A 25,033-nucleotide genomic window follows, 5' to 3' on the forward strand; every position below is an offset into this window, starting at 1 on the left:
TTTTCACAAAGGAGTTCGATGATCTGACGTTTCCCTGAGCAGTCTGACTGCTGAAGACACCGGAGGAGCTATTAGAAGGCATTTGCTGTTGTCCAGGGTAGAAAGGTCGGTGGCTTGGGCTAGGGTGGTAGCAGTGTAGGAACTAAGAACGGTTGTTCTTAGCATAATCTTGAAGGAGGGGATGTCTATTGCTTGTTCCTGAATGCTAACATTCTGTCTGACCTGCCCACCGTGGGTTCTGGCTCCAGGTACTTGCGGGATCCACCTATGTCGGTTCTTTTGTCTTTCTTATCTTCTGCCTGATCCTAGTCTGCTCTAAAGTCTAACCTCCCATCTTCAAATCTGCATAAAACTATACAACTAAGACCCAGGGAATAAGAGAAAACACCTGTGAACAGACAAAGAGATAGCAAAAGGGTTGGAGAGTAAAGAAACAATCTGAGTACATTCTTTGCAATGTCCAGTCGGTACCGGATTTATTTAAAGGATAAATACTTAAGTGGTTCTCAACACTTTGGCAGATGAAGAATTCTTTTAACCTAAAACTAGTTTAGCTACTGTTTCTGGAATGAGTCTACTTATAAGCAATTAAGAAACACACTTTCCTACTTTCCAAGATTTAGATGCGCTTAATGATAAATAACAACAGTAAAATGTCTATAACTCCAAGTCAACGTAATCTCCAATGAAAGCCGAAATAGAAAGACAAAACGCTGGGCATCTAGAATTGGAAAGATCAAATAGTATGACTTCATGTTAAAATGGGGTCCTAGGACTGCTTATCTTCCTCCATCCTGGGAACTACCCCAGAGGGTTAATTATTCTGGGATTTGCTTCTCTACCTATGAAATGGCCATAGAGGAAAGCTGAGAAAAACAACCCCTTCACTTGTGTCTATATTAAGATCCATAATCATTCATCTGTGGGAAAACATGAATTTAATTGAACAGATAAAACAATAATATATTAAGAAACACCCCACAGGATCTAGGAATTAAAGACAGTTCGGACTTTTCAAACATCTATACCTCCATTTCTAACCATCTTTGTTCATTCTATGTCTAAACTAAAAGCTCCCCCCAACACCCCAAGATAATTTTTATGTCTTTGACCTTGTCTGAACCAGCTCATTATTAGCCGTGAAGGAGTTTGTAAGGTTAAATACCATAGGTTTTTTTTTCCTTTTTTTTATCCTCTCAAGAAATTTACTAGTTTTCTAAATCAAATTCTTTCTCCTTAAACAACAGTCCTTTGTATACTTTCAGTGCTTGCCTGATTCTCCAGAGTTTCCTTGCCATTTTTATTGGAATTTAAGGACGTCTCTTGCTTTTACACAGGGGGCCCACACATTAAGGCACCTAAACACTTCCCCTCATTTCTCCAATCTCACAGGCCTCCATCCACTCTACAGTGCTTCCCTCAGACTCATGGTCCATAAGAATTTAAGGCTCAGTGTTTAAAGAAGCCAATAATTGATAATAAATATCTAAAGTGCTTATAACAGTGCCTGGCACTTGGCCACCTCTAGGTGACCGTTAACAGTTATTACGATGTGACAGTCACCTGTAATACTGGAATCTCAAGACCAAGGTCGAAAGGATTATGGAGAGAAACATGTGGGAGAAAGTTTGTGAGGTGTTTACCACAGGTACTGACCCAGAGAGATGTTTGACAAATCTTAGCCATGTATGATGGCTTTTTATATACAATGTTTTTAAAAGTATATGTGTTGCAAATTATTTCTTTGAAAAGTAAACATCCTACTAAGAAGAACATTTAAAGTACACAACTATGAAATATTACTTGATACGAAAGACAAATTCAATGTTTGCAATGTATGCTAACCAGTAATGATTTCAGGTTTAGAAGGAATTGATATCTTATGAACCTTAATACCATAAATTTGTTAGCAAATAAATAGGCTTTTGCTAGTGAATGTCAATTCTTTTTGAATTTCCATGCATTATCATCTTAACTCTTTAATGTTATATCTAAAAAAAACATGTATCTTTAGAAAAGTAAACATGAAACAGGTAGATTATGTTGCTTGCTGTTTCTAATTTAATACCAGAATTTTGACACTAGACAGACTTAGGGGTAGCAATCTGCTAAGAAAACTTGAAGCAGTAGTTCCATGGTACTCTAAGACAGAGAAAGCATTAATTGTTTATGCCAAAGTGGATGAAGGATGGTAGAAATTACATGGAGCTTCGAGTTTCCTTAAAACCTGATTTGGTCCTACTGCTGTTATGAGAATATTTAAATTAAGTGGACAATAGTTTTCAACTCTAAAACATATTATATGCAGTACATACTTTAACCTAGTTTACAATTACATTTATTATGCCCACTGAAACCACAAAGCCAATGTTTAATTTTACAGTTTAAAGTCACACATAGGGAAATGCTTTACAAAATAGGATATTGTTTCTCAATGAAAAATATTACAATAAAGATCCCAAATGACTCAGTTCAAGTGGTTTACCTGAATAACAGAACTATTGTGGAATGCAGGCAAGAAAACACACTAACACTTTCAATCGTTGATTCAGGTTTGAAATTTGCCAAAGCTGAAGAGACATTTTAAACGAGACCCATCTTAGTCTTCCAAGATTTTTGGTTTTTCAACTGCATTATTTTTACTGAAAAAATATCATCACTTCTGGAAAATTGAGAGTAGAAAGAAGCTTACGAGTACATTTTACATCTTGCATTATAAGCAACATGTAAATCTTTAATATTTTACTCAACCTTGAAAGCCAATTTGCTTAGTTTGCTGCAATCTATTTACAAAGCATGTGCATGATTTTCTCTGACAAATATGTCGTACTAAAATGTAAGCAGTATTTGTCACTTCCTACATTTATGTCATGCCTAAGTGTGTAATGCATAACCACCATCCGGAAACAGTAATATATTTCTTAATCAAAAGTCTAACCTCACAAAGTCACACGCAGTGTAATCTTCTATTCTCAATATGCTCTCAGTATGGGGTGAAGTGCTTCTAATACATTGTGAATTGTTAAAGCAAAGGCAGATATAGAAGCCAAATGTTTACTAAGGACATAAAATATAGCAAAGCGTAAACAAAGTCAGGCCAAATACACACAAAATTTTGTTTGTATGTAAGAACCAAACAAGTGTGTTTGAAAGGAATGTTTGAAAGGAATGCTGATGTCTTAGTAAGTGATGAAACGTGACTCATATAAAAATATGCTACTCCAGCCTGACACTCTTCAAGTTTTGATGTCACCTTAAATATCCTCGATGTACATACAGCTTATGTCACCGAACACTACTGATCAAAATGACCATTAGATGCTATTTCCCTAACCTTGAGTATCAAGTCGTGCCCAGCCTTGACAAAAAACAAAACAAACCAAACAAGAAAAGAAGAAAACAACTTGAGTTTTTTCTTGCAAATTGAAAAATCATGTAGAATAAAATAGTAACTCAGAAATACCACATTTGACAGTTGATCACTGAAGATGATAGCACCTCAATAAAAATTAGTTGTTCATTGGATGTACCAAAGGAAAATGAAAAAAAAAAAAGAATGCTCTGTTTTATTTACAAATCACAGTTTTCCTCACAGTGTTAGACTTGAGGGCACTCTGATGTGGCAGTGCCTTGTAGGATAATGAGCCATTATTGTTTTTTCCATTTGATCTATGGCCATCCACGTGGACCAGCTGGTGATGCTAGGGGGGTGAGGACCACAGAGAGCAGACTTATTGCTAAAGTGCTAATATATTAGGAGTGTGCAATTAACTGGATTGACTAATACATACATTTCAGTCCTATTCGCTCTTAAAATCAACATCTTCTAACAACATATTCCTTTATTTTTTCCACAAACTCTACATTGCAAGTTATAGTATCATGGCACCAGAAAGACATTTGTCAGATTAAGTGCTTTTCTGATCTGAATACCATGTCTATTTCCATTTTTTGTTTCACTAATGCACCGATATTGTTTCAATATGTCCCCATACATTAATTGACTAGAACACAATTATTAGAACACAAGCATTATTGATTGATGTGTTTCATAAAACTGTAACTTGAGAAGTCTTTTCTGTAGTTCATGCTAGCAGGGTAGGCTATTAGGAAGATTGCTTTTTTTCCAGTGGACTAGTGAGTTAAATTGATGTACTTGTTTGACAACCTAAAACTACAGATTATTGGCAAATGAGAAAAATAAGAGAAAACATACAAGTTCCTTTTCTGTGTATAAATAATACATCTCCTTGACCCTCTAATTGGTTCTATTACAGTTTTGGATGACCATTTCTGTACTCATGGTTATTCATTTATTTTGTAGCTTTGAAATGTTAAAAAATATCAGACATTTTTATGGCCTCAAGTTTAATTATAAATAGATTGATAATAATTACCAATTGTGCCAATGAGATTTCACACTCAGCCGTAAACTCTTGGCATGATTTGGTCATCATTAATTCAATCTTATTTTACAAACAGTGAACACTAAGTCATGGCACAAGTCCTGTGCTTCTTTGAATCTGGGCTGCTGTTCTCACCTAAACCAGGATAATGACCTTCTTAATAAGGGAGGGATCAATGGGAGAAACATCAGAGCCAGAGATTGATCTGGTCAATTGTGTGTCCTGGGGTGACCAGATGGAAATCTGTCAGAGGCAAGCTAATATGATCAGAGGTGTCCCTGCTAACCCCAAATCCTATTATGATTCCATGAGATTCATTAGTAGTAGTAAAAGGTCACACTTTACCAATGGAGTAAAAGGTCACACTTTATCAATGGAGGTGGCACATTTGTAGAAAGTTATGACTAACATTTGAGTCCTTTAAATCCAACATGTGTACTCTTCTCTGTAGATTCCTATAGACACTAAAGACTACATGATGTTAATTTTTAAAGAGTGTTTCTAAAGCAGCGAAAGACAAAATTTGGTTTTATTGTCATTGATAGCACTTGGAAGTTATGTGTACACGACTTTGATATAATCCATCAACAACTCTTTGTCCAAGTTTATCAGTGAAATGAATGGACCTGATTCTCAACTGTGTCTTAGCTTCAATGGGAAGCTTCCAGGCTATCCATGTACCAAGTTTAAAATGTGGACCTTAGTTGCTTGAATAAGTGTTTTTCTTATTTGTGACTTGGAAAACGTAGTATTAATGGAAACTAAAAGACCTATTAATATAACTACAAATAATGGGCACTACTGATCATGAAAGACTAAATTTAAAATTTCCTTAGAAAGGAAAACTATAGTATCAGAATAAGGATACATGAGGAATATATACATAAACACCTGTTTCACACACAAAGCTTTCTGTAAAAAAATACAAAAGCAACCAGTGCTGCATATTATGTAAACTCACAAAGTGTAATTTATACACAAACATGAAGCATAAATTAAAAAGTAGGACAACAGCAAAACATTTTAAATATAGAATTTGCACATATTTTTGTTAAATAAAGAATAAATAATTTTATCACACAAATTCACATACCTGTTGCAAAAACAATAAATTACTTTTTTTCAGTGCTGCAACTTTTTTGTTTGTTTGTGATTAATCCCTTAATTTTTAGTTTGAAGGGATAAAACTGTTTCCACAGGAAGGCAAAGTAAATTGAATTTGTTGAATAAATTAAAGCTATGCCCTTAAATCTCTAAACAACAAGGCAGGGCTTAATTTGACCTTGTCTGTTCTAGAAGAAATAAATGTTATTTTCTTCTGGATTCTCTGTGTACTTAACGAAACTTAATCTAGAGTGTTTAGTTTTGTGAGTGAGATTAGATTCTTACTAACCTGAGCATTTTCAGAAAATCTCTTTTTTGAGAAAGTAGGACCTAGCATCATGAATCCTAGGCTCTTTATTCAAGATGCCACTATGGGAAGGTGAAAGGAATAGTTCAAAGTCAAACTGGACTGAATTAGATTGTATTATAGAGGATTTTCCCTTTGCTTATCATTCTTTATATCTACCAAACACTCCATTTCTCTAATTTTAGTTTCCAGTCTAAATCATTTTTCTCAAGAGTTTAGACATATATTCCTTACTCAATCTATTGATATGCAGGGGAAAAAAATCCAAAAAACACTAAAGAAAACTCCTTAAAGGCATGGAATAGTGGTTTATTTGTTCTAAGCTCTCTAGGATTGTTTCAATGAAAAGTGTAAAACTTCATTATTTGGGGGAACAATGAATCATTGATAAATCATATTTTAAAAAAATCTATGAATACAGTATAGAGAAGCAGAGTAGGAGACAATCCTGTTCACTCTTCAATTATCTTTTAATGTTGCCGTCAATATACCCACAAAAGATAAAAATAAAGTTTGTCATAATTGAATTAGTTGATTAAAATTATTTTGAAAATTGGAAAAAGTAATGTTGGACTCTCTATTAATTTTCTCTGCATAGTCAAATTCTGAGCGTGATTTAAATTTTGTTTTTCTGACTCATTTGAATGACCTTATTGCCTGCTCTGATATCTAGTTGACCTCCATCACATGCAGGGTACCAACCAGTCTTGTATAGGCCTCATCTGTCTAACTGACCATTTATTAAGAAAAAATGACCACGTTTCAAGCAAAGTCAGTCTATGAAAATCTGAAAGATGATTATCAGTTTTGTAAAATCATTATTTTATCAAATAATTTCTTAAGAAAGTACTTAAAGCAGTGAGACACCCATTCTCCTGGTCCACTGAAATGAATGTGATATAGCAAGATCAATTACATAATTCTTTTATATTAAAAATATCTTATAATAAAAATAAACTCTCATGAGCTTAAGGGGACTCAAACAATGGTCCCCTAACATCCTCATATGCAATTCTTCACCATAGGCACATTTGGTATGATTATTATACAATTTTATAAAGATAAGTGGCTTTGTGATACTTCACAAAGAAAAAGAAATCCCAATGCAATGAAACACCTTGGATTTTTCTGGGGTGGAGGGATACAGTTTACTGTCTAAAAAGCAATTTTTATGCATATGATTATAAATATTTTTCATGTCTAACTATTCAATCTTATAACCTACCTAGACAGGCTATGGAAATAAAAGCAACAAACCTCAAAAATCATCACATTTCATCACTCAAACACTTACTGATACAACCAAATGCTTTCCAATTGGGAAAAATCTTAAGTGCAGTATTCATTTACTTGGATTTTAAAAAATACAAGGAATTATTGCCTATATGATGTGGAAACAGTCTTATTGATATTAACCACTTTTTTTTTTGCACTAGCCACATTAATGATAATCACTTCTAGATGTGGCTAACTACTAAGTGATCTTTAATATTCTTATTAAACTAAGTCGACAAGAAGTACAAAACATTATAGGTTTTACAGAACCCTTCAACAAAACAAACAAGCAAAAACAAACATTTTAGAGGCTTGCTGGTAAGAGGTATACCAGTTTTGAAAGTGTTGAATGTGATTAGAAAACTCTTTGCTGTGTGTATTGCATGTATATTACACATTGTGAGATATAAGATGAGAGCCATAGAAAGGGAAAGCAATTGTGAAAATATAAATTGAAAATATGGTGAAGTATGCTTTTTTCCTTTTAAATTTTAACATGAGGAAACTAATTCTTAGACTCTTGAATACCGATCACACACACACACAGACACACACACACACACACACACACACGCAAACACTACTTCTACAACCTAATTATGCATTAATTTGGCTGGCTGCCTGAAAAAATACAGGCCGTCAAAGGTTTAAGAAGATGGATCTGTGTATGTATTTAAATGACTAAATACGCTGAGATCCTTTTTCTTTTCAGAATTTCTCAGAAGATGCTGGCTGTCAAAATGGTTTTTGACTAAAATTTTATCTCCGTTGTCTGAAAGTATATTAAATCTTCTTAAAACAGCAGCAAGTTCGTAATTTCCAGTAAAATATCCACAGCTTTTTCTGGAAACTGGAAGAAGCTGAAATAGCTGCAGACCTACTTTGGTCAAACACATTTTTTTTATATAGAAATATATATGTATATACACACATATACATATATATATACATATATTTTTTTTAATAGAACCAAGTGATATAAAGTGACATACCAAGTGAGAATATATCTACAAACAGTAAAAATAAGCTACTGTGTATTATGGGTAAAAATGATTATGATGCCTTTGAAGACATTCTGTAAGAGGTAGGTGACAAGGGTGGGGGCTGTTCTGCCATCTTCAAATGTCGCCTGATTCTACATTCATCAGGGTTTTTTCATTCTGCTAGGCCTAGGGGGTGTTCACTAACTGCCAAGTTTTTCTATATTCCAAGGTCACCACTGTCACATGAAATAGTGCACATCTTCCTTTGGTCACGGAGAGCAGATTCTGCCCATAATCGGACTCCTGTCGACGACAACACCGAAGCGTGACTTTCTATGCTTTAGGTAGACCTCTTGTTCACCACAACCAATCAGTGATGAATCATCCAGTTGATCTTTGCATAAGACCAAAACCACAGGCTAACATTTCTTTAGCAAGCATTGCTTAAATGCAGAAGGCCTCTGAGAGAGAAGACATCCCTTCGCTAACTTCCGGTTTCCATCCTGGCACTGCACCGTCCGGGTGTGCCAGCCCGTGTCACAGGTCCTAGAACAGGCGAGCCATGGGCCCGTCACCCACTGCGGCTGTGGCGTGTGTGATCCCACTTTATTGCTAGTGACAGAGTTTCCTTTCTGAGTGGACTTCTTGGGAACAAAAAAACTGTAACGGACATCTAATGCTTTCGTTGGGTCTGTTGCAAGAATCTGCACTATTAGAATTTCCTTCGTGGCTGAATAGCCCATTCCATGCAGGAAGTCATCCCTATGGCTCCAGCCGCTGTAGTTCATGACTGTTCCATTGATGTCGATGATTGTTTCTGAAGTGGAGATCATGTACTTTCCATTGATAAGGTACTCACCATTTTTCTTCTTTAGGGCTAAGTAGGCAGTGAATCTAGTCTGGTCTTTGGCTTTAAACTGTCGGACTTTTATGTGGGTTGCCCCTTCGGGGATCCTCACAACATCAGTGTAACCCTTACTGGAAGCAGGAATTCCCATAGGGGACAAAGGGGAAGAGAGAGAGAGAGAGAGAGACATAGACGTAGGGAAAGAGAGAAGAAAAAATAAGTAAACACTTAATAAATAGGTAAACAAATATAAATTCTTTAAAAATCTTACCTTAGTTTAATACAAAGTTTTAATGTATTTAGGAAATTAGCTCAAAATTGGCTTCAAAAATTAATTTTCTTAAAGCAAAATAGGATTCTGGGTACATTATCATTGTATGCATTTTTATTATGATGTTCAAAATTTGGATGATAGTAGCACCCCACCTTTATTTAAAATTTTATACTAACTTATTTCAAGATTTACAAAAACATTATGCATCAAATCCTATCATCTTTACAAAGCTATTTTATGTTCTGGCACAAAATGGGATATATGTCAACACAAACTAACATAAATCTGCCCTCAATTTCATAAAATGTCTTTACATTAATGTTTCTCAGACTTGTTCTAGTATTAGAATCACTTGGAAATCTTTAAAAAATTTTAATCCCAAGACCCCAGACCAATTAAATCCCCATCTTTCAGGATGGGGCATAGGCCGCACAGCACTTCTGGAGCTCTTCATGTTGTTTCCAACACATAGACTAGTTGGAGGATCACAGATTTAACTATTTGTGGAACTTGAGACAGAGTAGGGCCTCTGCTTCCATTTATACTAGAATGCTGGATTAACTCAGCAGGACAGAAAATGGAGCATAAAGTTCTGATCTGGGTAACCACAGCTTACTATTATCATCAAAGGAAAAAAAAATCTTTAATGCCTTAGCAAATTTCCTGAATGCTTCATATCCACAAAGCATTAGGATAGATTGACTGAGGCTGTATGGTGGGTGTAAAAATAAGATAGGTCTCTCATGATCCATCATTGACTCCGGAAAATGGCAAAGGCATAAATATCTGTAATACCCATAAACCTCCAGAAAATGCAAGGACAGAAATGCTAATTAAGCAGCAGGGGACTATGCCAGGGAGAAGGAGTTATCTTTTGCCAAGATATTTGCCTCTGTAAGTAATTTCATAGTAAGGTCTCCATAATTTTTCCCATCCTCATTATTTAAAAGAAAAAAATAACTTGCTCGTGCAGTTTGACTGATGTGTGTCATCTGTAATTATTTACTTTCAAATTCTTACTCAGGTTTACAGGTTTGGGGCAACTGATTCATATACTGAAAATACAAGTGTGTTTTTCCCACTCAAGCACTTCTTCTGACTTGGAGAGGAGGCTCCTCCCCAGGGAAGCCCCTGTCTATTGGGCATCTGATCTAAACTGACTGCCAGACAAATGTCAGAGCTTCCCACTGTGCTGAAGAGAGAAGATGCACCGCTGGTGATGTTGCTTATCTGTGCAACTTGATCCATTATTTTGACTTTCTATAATGCACTTTGGATTAGACTTCATTACAGGACTTTTCTTTTTCTTTTCTTTTTTTTTTTTTAATATCCAATATCAAACCTACAGTGGCTTCAAACAGAGCCAGGAGGAGTGTTGGAGATGATACTTTATCTTACATAAAAAGCATATAAAGTGGGGGTATATTAAAGTATCTGAACAAGTTTACTCCAGAGCTAATGTAATCGCAGTGCCAGGCTTAAAACACAGGCCTCCTGACATGTCTACACTGTCCATTACCCTGGCAGTCCCCAGCCATGTAAAACTGGGTAAGTTCTGAACATTCAGAGTCCCCATTCCCTCATATATAAAACAAAAGGTTAGAGTTGATCATTTCTAAGGTGTCTTTGAAATATATATAAAATGAAGAATATAATTGGACTTGTAGGGCTTTTGACCTAGATGGTCCAACACAATTAGATGAATAATTATTACATCACTAGCAAATAGAAGTAGCAATGCCTATTTTTATCCACAATGAATTCTTCCGCCATACAATTTTTATCATATCAAAGATACTTTTTACATTAACATGGCATGTAATTAGTTTAATAAATCCTCACTGTTAACTTGGTTCTCGATTACTCTCCAATTAAAGACAACACAGCCCATACATCAAGACTGCAGGTGTGCTGGCCCGATACCACTCAGCTTAAGAGTGTTCTGGTGAAGAAGGAAAACAACACTGCATCCAGCAGACTCTTTTGCTGACTTGGCCACCCTTGCTGATAACATAATATCTTATGCCAGAAATTGGGACTTCATAAACTTACATATTTAAAGCAAGAATATAATAAAGGACTATGAGAAGAAGCAGAAAACAGACTTTATTCTTTATAGAATAGATTTAAACCAGGATAGTAAAAATGGAATTGTTGTCTATACTACAGCAATTAACTTACATTTTGCAATGAGAAACATTTTTTTTTAAGAATAGAGCCCAATGAGAATTTGCTTATTAAATATATATATTTAATATGTTTATTAAATATATATATTTAATATATTTATTAAATATATATATTTAATATATTAATTAAATATATATTTAATATATTTATATATATATTATATAATATATAAATCTATATAATATATAAATCTATATAATATATAATATATATTATATAATATATATATTAATATATATTATATAATATATATTATATAATATTAATATTATTTATATATTATTTAAATATATAATATATAAATATATAATATATAAATATAATATAAATTTATATAACATATATAAATATATATATATATATTTAAGATGGAAATCAGCCATCCTTTCATAAATTATGTTGCAGGAATGATAGATCTGCAAGTCAGTTGACTTTCACCGACTTCTTTTCAGGTTTCATACTAGAAGACCTTGACCTCACGGCCACTGCACTTTACCTGCTGCCAGAGGCTCCATGAGTTTCCACTCGATGACCAGAGCTTTCTTTATCTCCTCTCCTTCTCATATTCGTAATGTGCTACTAGAACCCTGCTAGCCCTCCTCCCACAGATGGCTTGTGATGTAACATGAGTCCTTCTTTATCAATTTTGCAAGTGTCTAAAGCTTTGTTCAGTTTGTATACGGCCAACTGTTCTATCACATTACCTTTTTTTATTGAAGGTTCCAACAATCTTTGTGCAACTGGAGTTGTCTCCTCCACATACTCCACACTTGTCATACTGCAGCTTTGAGCCAATGATGCTATCACAGCCAGTTCGCACACACCTTCCCCGGACGCAGACGGAATTACTATATGGCCTACATTCAGTTCCATCAGTCACCTGAACATGAGAAACATATTAGCAGTGGGAAATACTTGTGCCCAGGTACTTGGCTTCCTAGGTAAAAGAACAAGTTATGATTTGTGAGTTTTGAGTGTGATTGCAATAGATAATACATTGAAAAATAAACAAAGAACCAAAAATAGTTTCCAGGAGTATCTAATTGAAAAATCCTTGACATCTTGGCAGAAATAAGATCTGGGACAAATCTGGGTTATGTACTTTCTCTCTTGAACTTAATTCTGTATGTGTTAGGACACCCAGGGTATTCATTTCCGTATGCATAACATGTTCCCATTGTATAGTCTCGCCTTTTTACACAGATAGAAGTGATCTTTTCACTTAGCGTGTGAGACTGTGTATCACTGTGTGGAGAGCAGAATAAGAGCAAGCTCAAGAGCACAGAGATCTTTCTTTGTTGCATAATTGTTATTATAGCAATAAATTTGAAAATCTAAACCTGACATCCAAAACCTTGTAATGGTTGGAAAGCATTCCCTATTGTGTCGAACCATCAGATGCTGAAATTGAGACAAACAGATTAGTGTAGGAAAAGGAGTCTGGGGAAGTTAGTGAGAAATGCTTGCTGGAAGAGACTGAATATGTCTGAATGAAAGAATTAGTGTATATTCATAAAGCTCGCTATAAAATAGTATGTATATGGAGTATTTGTGGTTTGTGCATGTAAGTGTACATAGAAAACATGTCATATATATAAATAAACAGACGTATTTTGTACTTGCATGTATACAAAACTCTTCATTTATGTGTGTGACTGTGTGTGTGTGTGAGTTAAAGTAGAGTGCACTTCAACAGGTTAACAGCTCTGCAAAGAGTTATATTCCCAGGTGATGTTTTAGTTTTTATTTCTCTGTAACATTTAAAATGAAAATGTATTATTTTGCATTAAAAAATAAAACACTGAAAAAATTACATTAGTTAGACATTAACTTATTTTTTATTAGTGTCATAAATATCTGGAGGCCAGTTACAGAGGTGGTTTTAAATGTAGCCCTTGTTTGCAAATTACATAAACAGTATTTTAAATTGCTGCCTAACATTGATTGTGAGAAATAAAACTGCAATTATATAAAAAAAAATTCTGTGAAAAATAAGGGATAATTTCACACGTGCATAATGTGTACAGCTAGAGGGACACCGATTCACATCAAGGGCGCATCACCATGCTCAACTATCTTCCAAAATGATGTTTAAAGGCTATACAGTTTTCAAATGCATACTGTGCATGATTTATTAAACCAATCATTTATTGTTACACACCTAGATTCTTTCTGATTGTTGCTCTTATCAGCACTACTGGTAAATGAATATTTGGATCCCTCTGCCCCCCCAAAAAGAAAAAAAAATCTTGGTCAGAAACGACCATCTTGAAATATCTCTTCATGAGTCACCTAAGGAGTTCTTTAGTAAACGAGAGAAAAACAGAAAGCTTTCTTGCTTTATAGTCCCCTTTACAAATGTGCCCAAGAAATACTAGCTGTTTTCATGGCTATTTTGAAGTTAAGGTCACATCTCACCTTCCTTGACAGAGAGTTGAACTTTTCAAAACTAGCTTTTGAAACATTTACTTGTTCTGTTTACAAAATCAGTTTTATGCATTGTATAAAGTTTGAAAATATAGAAATGATAGAGATAAAAATAAAACCCTTCCAAATCCAGCCACCGCCAAATAATGACTGTTTGCATTTGGTATCTGCAGGCTTCATTCTACCAAATACTTGCCACAGAGGTTGCCGACTGTTTCCGGACAGAGAGTGTGCACTTACCTTTGGAGAAAACACCACATAGTAGCCGGTGCCCTTAGCTCTGCAGGTCAGTTTGCACACATCCCCTGGCAGGACGCCAGCGTATTTGGGAACCCATTCCACAAATGTTTTAACTCCTTTTGCATCAGACTGATATCCATTTTTGGCCTCACATTGCTCATGACGAAAAGATTTACCTAAAAAACAAACATATCACATTATTACTCTACTGTTCTGAAACTTACATATATTCTTGTGCCTTTAAATAATTCATTTGAAGGAGAAGATGCTACCTTTTCTTTCCAGAGCCTCTTTACACACTACTGTTGAAGGTTTTTTACTATATACGGAATTGAAACCAGCAATGATTTTCTTCCTAGTCCCTGAATACTCACTTGTGTATAGTAATCATTTAAAATCACTCATGCATTTGTTGTTGATTTGCACATTGGTGGAATTGTGCAGTACAAGATTAATAGCTATTTCTCCAACCTTCCCTATTTGTTACTGCCAGAATACAAATTACACGGGACACGCGGTGGTTGCCGACACCTGGGAGCAGCGTACCGTTAGCTGGGCAGGGCATAACACTACAGGAACGATAGATGGCCCTCTTTCCTGTGCAGTAGCGGCCATTGTTTCTGGGGGCTGGGTTATTGCAGTGGCGATAGGCAAACTGTACTCCTCCTCCACATGAGCGAGAACATTGGCCCCAGGACCCCCAGGACCCCCAGTTGCCATGGCTTGATGTCTGAAATAGACAAATAGAAAATATTCTAACTCAGAGGAAAGAAAACATTCAAAATATACATTTGGAAATCACTTGCATTCAGTGACTGGAAACATCATCACAGATATAGAGTTAAATTTTCAACGAATGTAACGTGGTCATAGGTATTGAATGTTCTGGAATGATAATACGTTTCCAATTCTAAGCAATTCATCTTTGCTGCTTCCCCCACCCCTCAACTCCTGCACTAGAGGCTCTAAACGCTTCACCCTATATACTCAGCACGCTGCAAGGATTAACTCCTCATTTCTCTGGACCATTTTAACTTAAATTCTGCCTTCTGATATTGTACTATTCTGTTAACCACTGAGCCATGGTTAGCATTTTGTCCACCCTGATCCTGCATCTTTAACAAAATGTATGATGCTAAAGGATTTGCATGACACCAGGCATTAGTGGGTTATGCTTGTATCTTTTCTCCCTCTTTAACACTAAAGTTCTGTAGTGCCATTGTTAACATCACACATCCTGTCTGTGACAGGCCCTCGGCCAATTTGACCTGGGTTTGGCTTAATTCCTAATGAAATTAGAATCTTCCTCCTCACCCTAGAGGAGATGTGACAGGTACTGAACTGCACACACACGACAGGAATTGAAGAACCCTGCTATGACACCCCAGATGTGTTACTCTGGAGACCCTGCAGTAGGAAGCTGAGAGACTCCAAAAGGAAGACACTTATAAACTCCTTTGCTGGGGGGAATGTGTGAAAGACGTTCTCTGACTGCCTGCGTCAGGGTATCTGAGAAGGCTGGGTTGTGCGATGGCTTAGAAGACACAGGGGACATGCATGTGTCCATGATCTTCTAGCGACTTTTAAAATCTTGTGAGAGTGAACAGAGGCCTCGCTTGGGCCTTAAACATTAAGGTGCAGCTGCTGACCTGCAAGTGGGCTCTAGGGGGAGGGTGAAAGGTTTTCCTTGGAGCAAGTGCAGGTTACTTTAGCTCCTAAAGATAATTAACTTGCTGTGAGGGAGAAAACAGGACCATTGTGGAGCGCACCAAGTATGTAGGGAGACCACACGACAATTCTACCACTTTTGTCTTACTGCATTTAAATATATGTATTCTGGTAGCTTTAGTAAGAGAAGTATGACGGTCAAGTTCCAAAGGGTGGGACCTCCTTGGAGTGTCAAGTAGACAGAACCTGGGCGATATACTTTTTTGTTACAGGACATAACTGGGAGGAGGAACTCTGACCTGCATTTTCTCCAGTTTTTGATGACTGGGAATGGCTCTTGGGGTTAGAGGAGGAAGCAGTAAAATGACCTCTCAAGAAAAAAAAATTTTAACTAGGAAATAAAGCCTTCCACTGACAGTCCCCACACGTGACAGGAATGTACTTCAGGTCTTGGGTCTCCAGGCATTGCGTGACAAGAAAATCACTTACTGAATAATATTTTTTCTTGGTTTTGTCCACACACTTGCCCTGCAGGCAAATCCTTCCTTTCCCACAGGGTGTCCCCTCCACGGCTGGCAGCTTCTTGGTCAGACACACCATCTGGCCCTGGCGTACCACCGCGCACCACAGGCGAGCACAAACGTCCATGCCAGGGCACACTGAGTACTCAGGCCCGAAGGTCAGGTTGCACTGCTGGGTGGCATCGTAGGTCTGTCCTGGGAGTTCTTCAGGGCCCAGGATCTGCTTGCGAGGTAGGTCTAGCAAACAGTTACCTAAAGAAAATAACCAAGATTGACCCCTGTTCTGGGTTTAGGTTGCAAAGTACTAAAACCATGGATCTAAAAATGAAACGCTCCAGCTGGTGTTGAAGCGTGATGCACCCCCAGACCTGCAGTGTGATGCCCTAAAGAAGGGGCTCTGTGGGGGACGAGGCTGGGTGCCTCCTCGTGCTCCCCAACACTCTCCAGGATTTCCAGTGGGTAATGTGCTCTGGGGTATCCATAATGATGGCAGTGGTATGAATAAATAAAAGTATTTTGTAATAATCAGTTGTGAAAATGACCATTGTGCTGAACGATTAAAAGAACCTGGGATAGATCGAGAGGAAATAGATAATGGACATAAAACAACAACAATAAATAAGCATTTACAACATTAAGGAACAGAATTGGAACTCTGTTGATAACCCATTCTCTATTTCAAACTTACCTCTTCCTCATGTGCCCATTGAGGTCCCCTGTCCATTAATTCCACAAATAATAAACAATGATAGTTGCTATTACGCCCAACATATTTGGTTAGTACCTGTAACATTCTAGCAAACGTTGGGGAAAAAAAATGAGTCTGATCAACTCCTCAAGATCTCCCAATAAAGTAAAGGAATAGACTAACTAAATTGCTTTTCTCAGTCTAACAAGAATTTTAATAATGACTTTTCAAGAGTCACAGAATAAAGGAGCTGTAGGAGAAGAAAATTAATCATTGATAATTTGAATCGAGGCCCATCTGTTCCTCTTCTCTTTTTCTACCCTTTGGGTCAGTTACTTATTGCCATTAGTATTTATTGGGTGTCTGGAGTGTGTCTGCCACCAACAAGTTGATGCTCTCATTGCAGAGTAATATGGGGAGTATATAGTGAGGTGGGGATCCATAGAGACGGCACACGCACTGAGGATGCAAATTCAGAACTGGAAACGTGGCTCACCTCCCCGCAAAAAGCTTTCCTAAGAATCCCTGCTCAGTGAGTTAATACCATTAATTTTCACCCAGAATATGGGAGCATGCATATTGTCCATGTGTTTCTGTATTTTTTACTTGATTTTAGGATTTACCTGCTGATTATTAATAGTACTAAAAATAACAAACATTTGTTAGACACTGACACTATTCTCAGTTCTTTAAACGTACTAGCTTATCTAATCCTCACAAGAACTCTACAAAGCAGATTCTATTGTTTGCTTTATTTTACAGGTAAGAAAACTGAGGAACATAAAGATAGCTCACGTAGCTATTTGGGTTTCATGCTCAGAGCTTACCAACCTCATCATATATCATCTTGCCTCTGTTTACCATGCAGATGGATTTCTTGTTTTATTGCTGAAGGGCAAGTGTGTGTAGGAATTTTTTAAATGGTGGATATCATGTCTAAGGGTAGAAACACCCGGTCTAAACTTTAATTCTGGCGAAACTCTAAATGGTTGAGTGTTCTTGGCTAAGTTAGTTAACCTCTCCCTAATTTACTTTCAAGCTCTGAAATGTTATTCTTCTCACTGTGACATCGTAAGGGTAAAATTAGCTAACAAAGATCTAAGAGGCGACCAGAAAAATCCAAAACAATGATAGTTGCTATTATGCCCAACATATGTAACAACCATTTAGATGTATTTGAGTTATTCTTTTATTCAACAAAAGAAAATCATATTTAAATCCTACTTTCCACTGAGAAATTAAATATTCAGCATATTTTAAAATACTGCAAATGTTTTTACAACTACAAAGTTCAACTTTCTTCAAAGTGAATATCTTAGAATTTGTCAATCTGTGATGGAGGCATTATATGAAAATGAATAAAGAGCAAAGTTCCTATTTAACTTCTGAGCCAGAACGTTTGAAGAGGTAAAGCTTCTTAAGGAAAGCCAGGAAAAGCATTAAAAGTAAGTATCCAGCCAAAGAGAACTTTGGGAGAAAAACATCAAGTTAAAAGAAAAACATCAACATCAAGTCAATAGGAAAGAATGATAGTAAAACCTCACACCAAGCTTTGTTTAGAAAACAGAGTAAGATTAGGCACTTCAGAACTCCATGGAAAGAGTTATCTTATTTGCTATATAAAAAAGAGCATTGTGTAAACCAGGGAACACTCAACAGACTGCTCATGTTAGAAGACTGTCAACAATTCTCTGAGACAGCAAGAATGTGTTCCAATTCTTCAAAAGTGCTGTTTTAAGACACTTTTTTATTTTTTTTAAAATGTTACTGAAAAGCACAGACCATAAGACTGAGAAACGAAATATTAGCTGGAAAGTCTTTTCATGTTTGGGTGCATGTGGAATAGGTCTACCTGGTTTATCTCCAGCCAAAATAAGTCACCACCTCTCTATGGATGCAAAGCCACCGACATCCTACTTCACTAGTAGATGATAAGCAAAAAGAAATGTGTAATACAAATAATTTGAAATCAGTTTTGAAAAGGAGATTTCAATAGGTGGACTATCTTTACGAAGCTTAATGCCAAAGCACAAGGTTTTCTTTCTTTTTTTTTTTTAAATAATGAATTTGTTTTGTTATTAAAAATACAGTATCTCAGCTATCTGGTTTTCCCTTAGAGGTCATCTGGAGATGACCTGTTCTTAAAATAAAATGATTTATTTCAGAATTGCCATTAATGTATTACTCCAATGCTCTCAAGGATTTGTTGCTGCATGCGTTTCTTTTTACCGTGAAATATATAGTCTATCGATTTCATCTCTATTTGAATTATGTCCTTTTGCTATAAAATAGATACAGACATCTCTACAAATGGCAGTCTTGTACCACAGAATAACAATTTAAAAAAATCAATAAAGAGCCTTATTCTGAATCTTGCAGTATAAAATATTTAAAATCTAAGTAATAGTGGATTGGATATAGATTTTCCATTTAAAAAATATGTATTTGGGGGGAGGGGTAAAAGAGGAAATTGATCAATCTTTTGTTGTCATTGATGTTGACCTCTAAAAGCATCTGGTCTACTGCTGACTTTTCTTAATCTGTTTTACTTTTATTCTCAACCACTTCTTCATATCAACTTCACATGTTTTTTAATTCACCCTAGTCTGAAATCCTATCTGGGCCTTGCTGCCAACATTTTGTCTGTTTGTTCTGTTCCATCAACTGCCAAGTTGCATTTTCCTTTCTCTCTTTCTTCTCTTTCCCTCCTTTCCTTCCTTCCTTTTGTTTTAACATTTGGTGCATATAAATGGATGGTTTCTAAAAGAAAGACAATACCAATGTGTATATATTGCATGTTTGTTTTTACTGTCCATATTAAGCTAAATGGTACAAGCAAGGTGAAAAATTAAAAAGTAAGATGCAGTGATTTGCGATGGACAAATAAAGGAAAAGATGGTCTTTCCACTGACACAAGGTACACTAAAGGGTGATGGAAAGTATGCCATGCCTCCAGGAAATGGGACTGATAAAACTTTGGTTATTTATATCTGACTACCAGCACTGTTTGCCTTTCATATTAATGATTAATGAAATTATCATGATTGAGGTTGGTTGTTCTTTATTCTTTTAATTTTTTCCCACTATTCCTAGCACTGTAGCTATTTATTTCTGTCTTTCTTCCTTTTCAGTATACAGGTAGGAAATTAAATGTTGGCCCAAATATCCATGGTCTAGGAGAAATCAGTTAATGTTTCTCATGAAACTCATTCAAAGTAGCCTAACCACACTGCAAACTCTCCCCTTTTACATCCTATCATCATCTCCCTGGCTCTGCAACTCTTATTTTAGTCTTTATCTGAATGCCTAACATTAAAAGAGAAACTGATGATGCTAGATATGGAGAACAAACTGACGGTTGCCAGATGGGAGGTGGGGTTGGCAGTTTGGATGAAAAAGGTGAAAGGATTAAGATGTGCAAATTGGCAGTTACAAAATAGTCATGGGGACGTAGGGTATAGCATAACAAATATAGTCGATAATATTGTGATAACTGTGGATGTTTCCAGGTGGATACTAGACTTATGGGACAGGGGGTCACTGCATAAATTATAGAAATGACTAACCACTATGCTATATACCTGAAACTAATATAAAATAATACTGAATGTCAACTATAATTAAATAATTAAAATTTTTTAAAAAAGAGAGAGGAACTGATGCATTATGCGCCCACTGCCAAATAAACTAATGGGGGCATTGACGAAGGCACAATCATTCCTGACCAAAAACAATTCAAGGGGTCTGTTTGTGAAACTGTTAGAAGCATTAGGTCCACTGTTTAGTGGATGTGGTGCCAAGAGGATTAACAGGTTACCATGGACTTAAAAATATGTCTTATTTGCAGACTGTGTTAAAGAGCATATTTATGGTGAAAATCAAGATACTACAATAATGAGCTTTGAATTTGATGAGGACTATCTTAAAACCTGAATGTTAACTCTTGTAGACTTAGTGGGGTGTTCACACTGTAAGGTATATTAGTATCAAATCATTATATTATACATCTGAAACTAATGTAAGTATACCAAGTATACGTAAGTAAAAAAAGAACCTTAAAAATTAAAGAAAGAAAGAAATGAGTAAATAACAGGATATAACTATAGATGCACTAGATATTAAAAACATAATCTGGATTTTATGAACAACCTTATGCCAATACATTTTGATCAAGATTCAGAAAAAAACAACCTGAATGTTCAGATCACATGACCAGCTTTATAGTCTATACTTACAAGAGATTCAAAGACCTGACTTTCTAATACAATTTCATCTCCAAAGTTCTTTGTTCCGTAAGTGGCTGTAAACTCAGATCTTGAAATATACTACGTGTTAATTTTTCAAAGCTGTCCATAGATTTTCCTCAGCAGGCTGTGTCACAGGTATTCTTAAATTGTATCTCCTTAGGTGGTGGCCTTTCTCATCCCCTGGCACTGTCAACTTAGGGATACAGCAGACACAGCTATCGTTTTTGGCTTCACAGTTATTAAGCATTTGAGACAAGAAATTCAATAGCCTGCTTTCACTGCACAATTTTTCTGCCAGTGCTTACCTTTATTTTTGAGGATCATACTCCTAGCCAGCTTGCCTAGAGCTAACTTGAATAAACACTGCAGAATGTCTTCAAGTATCTTGGCCAGGCTGGCAGGGGCTGAGGGTCCCCATGAGACATGGCTTCTCCTTTTCTGAATCACAAATCTGCAGGCACAGTTATTTTAGAGAGTGCACACTGACTTTTCAGCCATAACCTAATTGCTCCATATTTCTTGTTGGAACTAAATCAGGAAACACTCAGTATTAATGGATTTAAATTTGGCACTGGTTGAGTGCTGCAAATGTCGGGCTACTTATGGCTAATAATTTTAAAAACAAATCAAATGATTTGAATTTAATTGTACTCTAAGACCTCATTTCTCCAGCATTGCTGGAGGTGGGAGAGAGATGGATGAGCTATTATCCATAAATAGGTTTTTCCAGATAATGAATTCTTTAGGTACCATCTAAAAATTGTATAAATTTTGTGAGATTATCTACTTAAAAATAGCAATTACTTTATTGGCTTTATATTAGTATCACAATTTAATCTTCCTAAATGAAGCAAAATCACTTTTTTGTGAGCATTGATTTTTGTATCATGCTGAATTATAGAGGTACCTTCACGAATCATGCTGGTGTGATAGGTTTTTTTACCTTTTGGAAAATGGTGTCAGACCTCTGAGCTTTTAATGTTTTAAGGTTACCTCTTACAGTTTTTCTGGTTTCTCCCTTATTGTCAATTGATATCATTTTTTTTTCTCCCATTTCACCTGTCTAATGAAAGGTACCCCCTCCATAACTATATTATTGTTTGAAATTGTTAATGGCCTAGAAAATTAGAAGAGAATGATAGTAGAACTGTTTCTACTAAATATGAATAAGTGGGCTATGAATGGAAGCCTGTGTCGCTCCCTATGAGTAATGTGAAAGGTTTTTATGACATGGTTTCATGATATCAGTTTAGTTTTCTAACAAACGTGTATTTTTTGTTTGTTTTTCCATTGTCTGGGACTTTGACTTTCTTCTTGAGCTTCTCTTAAGTTCTGAAGTGGAAATGTCAGAACCTCAACCATCTCAAAACACTTAAACTGACTTAAGTCAGTTTCTCTGATGGCAATTTAAAAGTTATTAAATTATTTGAATTCACATTTAAGTGACAGAGAGCACTGCTGTTTCCACTGTTCTAATCCTGTACCTGCGCATGCTATTTTGAAATGAACATACTAAGTTTTGCCCTTGTATCATAGGATCTTCTTTCTTTGGTTCTCCTCATTCTGAAGTTATTTTATTCAGTGTAGGATAAAATCAAACTTTTTTTGTTTGGTTAAAACACAAGACTCCCTATCTAACATATTCAAAAGTGAAAAAGTTTAGGTTTGATGAAATGGATTTATTAATGGATAAACTATGAAAATGAGCTGTCCAAAGAATTTTGATAATTGAATTTATTTATTTAATATATAGAAATGGGAAATTCAGATAAGATTTTATCAGTGTATGTGAATAGGATCTATTTCTATTAGAAGTATGTTCTTAGGATTGTTGCCATTGGGGAGGGGGTTTGGGGAGAAGAGTGACAAAGGGAAGGCATTCAGATGTGCAAATCGGCAACTATAAAAACAGTCATGGGAATATAAAGTGCAGCATAGAGACTACAGTCAACAATATTGTAATAACTATGTACGGTGTCAGATGGTAAGTAGACGTAGCTGAGGATCACGTTGTAAGTTACATACATGTCTCATCACTTTGTTGTATAGCAGAAACTGATATAACACTGTATGTCAACTGCGATTGAAAAAAAAATTTAAAGCATGATCTTGGTTGTCATCTACCATGAGGTCTTTTGGAAAAGACAGAGAAATTTATAAAATATGTAAATAGGTTGCAAAAAATTTTAAAAACTGAGCATGGACTCTTTTAAATACAGAAATAATGTTAAGAAATGAAAACAATACTGAGAGTATATTTACTGCACAGAAAGTAAGATCATGAATTCCATAAACATGAAATAAATGAATCATTCTAAAATTATGGCAAAAAGAAATAAAATTCTGCACAGCATTGTAATTAACTGACCTAATACTAGCACAGGAAAAAAAATTGGTCCCATTTTAGCCATAAGCATTTGCTGCCTTAGCAACTAAATCCATTCATTTAGTGATTCAAAGTTGAGCTCAACCTTTTGGAATGTGTAACGTGTGATGCTGAAATAAAATGTTAATGTGATTTCATTTTCAGAAAGCCTGCACAACAACAAAAAAAAGCAAAACAAAAACCAGTAGAAGTAATATCGTGGAATGGAGATTAAGATTCCACCCAAGAGGAACTTTATTCGATATCGACTTGACCAGTGTAGACAGGCAAATGATTCAGTAAACATTCATTTGGGGATTTGGTCAGCATTGAATCCACATTGTAAACTAAGCTGAATAGAAAATTACTACTTTATTGTTAGTCTAAAGGAAAAGCTTAATACATTGATTCTTAGTCTTATTTCTAAATCTTTGAGATATCAGGATGTCCTTTTAATCAATGAAGAACATGCCTTTTGTATTAAGGGAAATTTTAAACCAAACTAGGACTATTTTTAGGAATAGGACATTTTAAAAATCCCAGTTAGATAACACATTACCACTAACAGACCAAAAAAATGTGTTACTGAACAGATTCTGCCTACAAGATCCCAAAAAACTATGTAGCAGAATTTCTTTTTGTGTGAAATGAATTGAACTTTTCAATTGTTTTAATATTATGTAGCCAAAGTTCAAGATGGGCAGTTCACTGAGAAATTACAAAAATATCAAGCCATAAACTTTGTGGAAGAAAAAAACGGTTATCACACATTCTCTTGATCCAACTTTGAACCGTATATCATGAGATCAATGTATGGACAATTATGATCAAGAATTTCTGTCGTATTCAATTCAACCAAATTGTAAGAGAAAGAAAAACAAGAAACGAGAATATGTCCATTTTTGTAATATGAGAAACTTGAGCTAAGTGGTTTCTGAAGTTCTCTTCCAAGTCTAATGAGTCTATTCTCCTGTGTTTCTAGTATTTTAAAGTAATAAGAAGTGCGAGGAAATTTGCAACTGCTTGTTTCAAAGATTACTACTTCAGGGTGAGAATTTATTATTTCTAACAACTGTGACTCCCTTAGTATTTTTATATAATCACAGCACTCATCCAGGGTTTAATAAAATATGCTGCGCTCTTGAACTGTATTTAAATGAGAAAGCCAAAGATTTTCTTTTGAAGTTCTTAAAGTGTTTGCTCATCATTCTGATTGATTTTCTATTTTAGTTCTGCAGTTTTTACTCCTCTTTCAGGAGAATCTGCTGTCAGGATGACTTCTTCATGTGAATGCAAATCTCAAGAGCTTCCTTTCCTGGCTTTATGTTGCCATAAAGAGAATCTGACAGAATTGTCACCTACATCTTAACCACACCCCTATCATAGGCATGTAACAAATAATGCTGAGAGTCATATTAATAGCAGGGAAACAAGATGTCTGCCAGCATTCTCACAGGAAGCTAGTGGTGAAAGAGAGAATAAAAGCCAGGC

At 35.7% G+C, this 25,033-nt stretch overlaps 1 protein-coding gene across 1 annotated transcript in view; it reads right to left on the bottom strand.

The window, feature by feature from the left end:
* Nucleotides 1–2,042: 2,042 nt before the first annotated feature.
* The window catches only part of ADAMTS5 (ADAM metallopeptidase with thrombospondin type 1 motif 5), a 46,931-nt gene continuing 23,940 nt past the window's right edge, over nucleotides 2,043–25,033 (bottom strand). Inside the window, exons 4-8 of the mRNA XM_033089074.1 lie at nucleotides 16,211–16,494; nucleotides 14,600–14,783; nucleotides 14,054–14,229; nucleotides 12,091–12,266; nucleotides 2,043–9,053 (exon numbers count right to left, since the gene is read on the bottom strand). Of these exons, the coding sequence (XP_032944965.1) occupies nucleotides 8,495–9,053; nucleotides 12,091–12,266; nucleotides 14,054–14,229; nucleotides 14,600–14,783; nucleotides 16,211–16,494 (1,379 nt within the window). The 3' untranslated portion in view covers nucleotides 2,043–8,494. The remainder of the gene's footprint in view (nucleotides 9,054–12,090; nucleotides 12,267–14,053; nucleotides 14,230–14,599; nucleotides 14,784–16,210; nucleotides 16,495–25,033) is intronic.

Source organism: Rhinolophus ferrumequinum, chromosome 2, assembly GCF_004115265.2.
Source record: "Rhinolophus ferrumequinum isolate MPI-CBG mRhiFer1 chromosome 2, mRhiFer1_v1.p, whole genome shotgun sequence".
NCBI lineage: Eukaryota > Metazoa > Chordata > Mammalia > Chiroptera > Rhinolophidae > Rhinolophus > Rhinolophus ferrumequinum.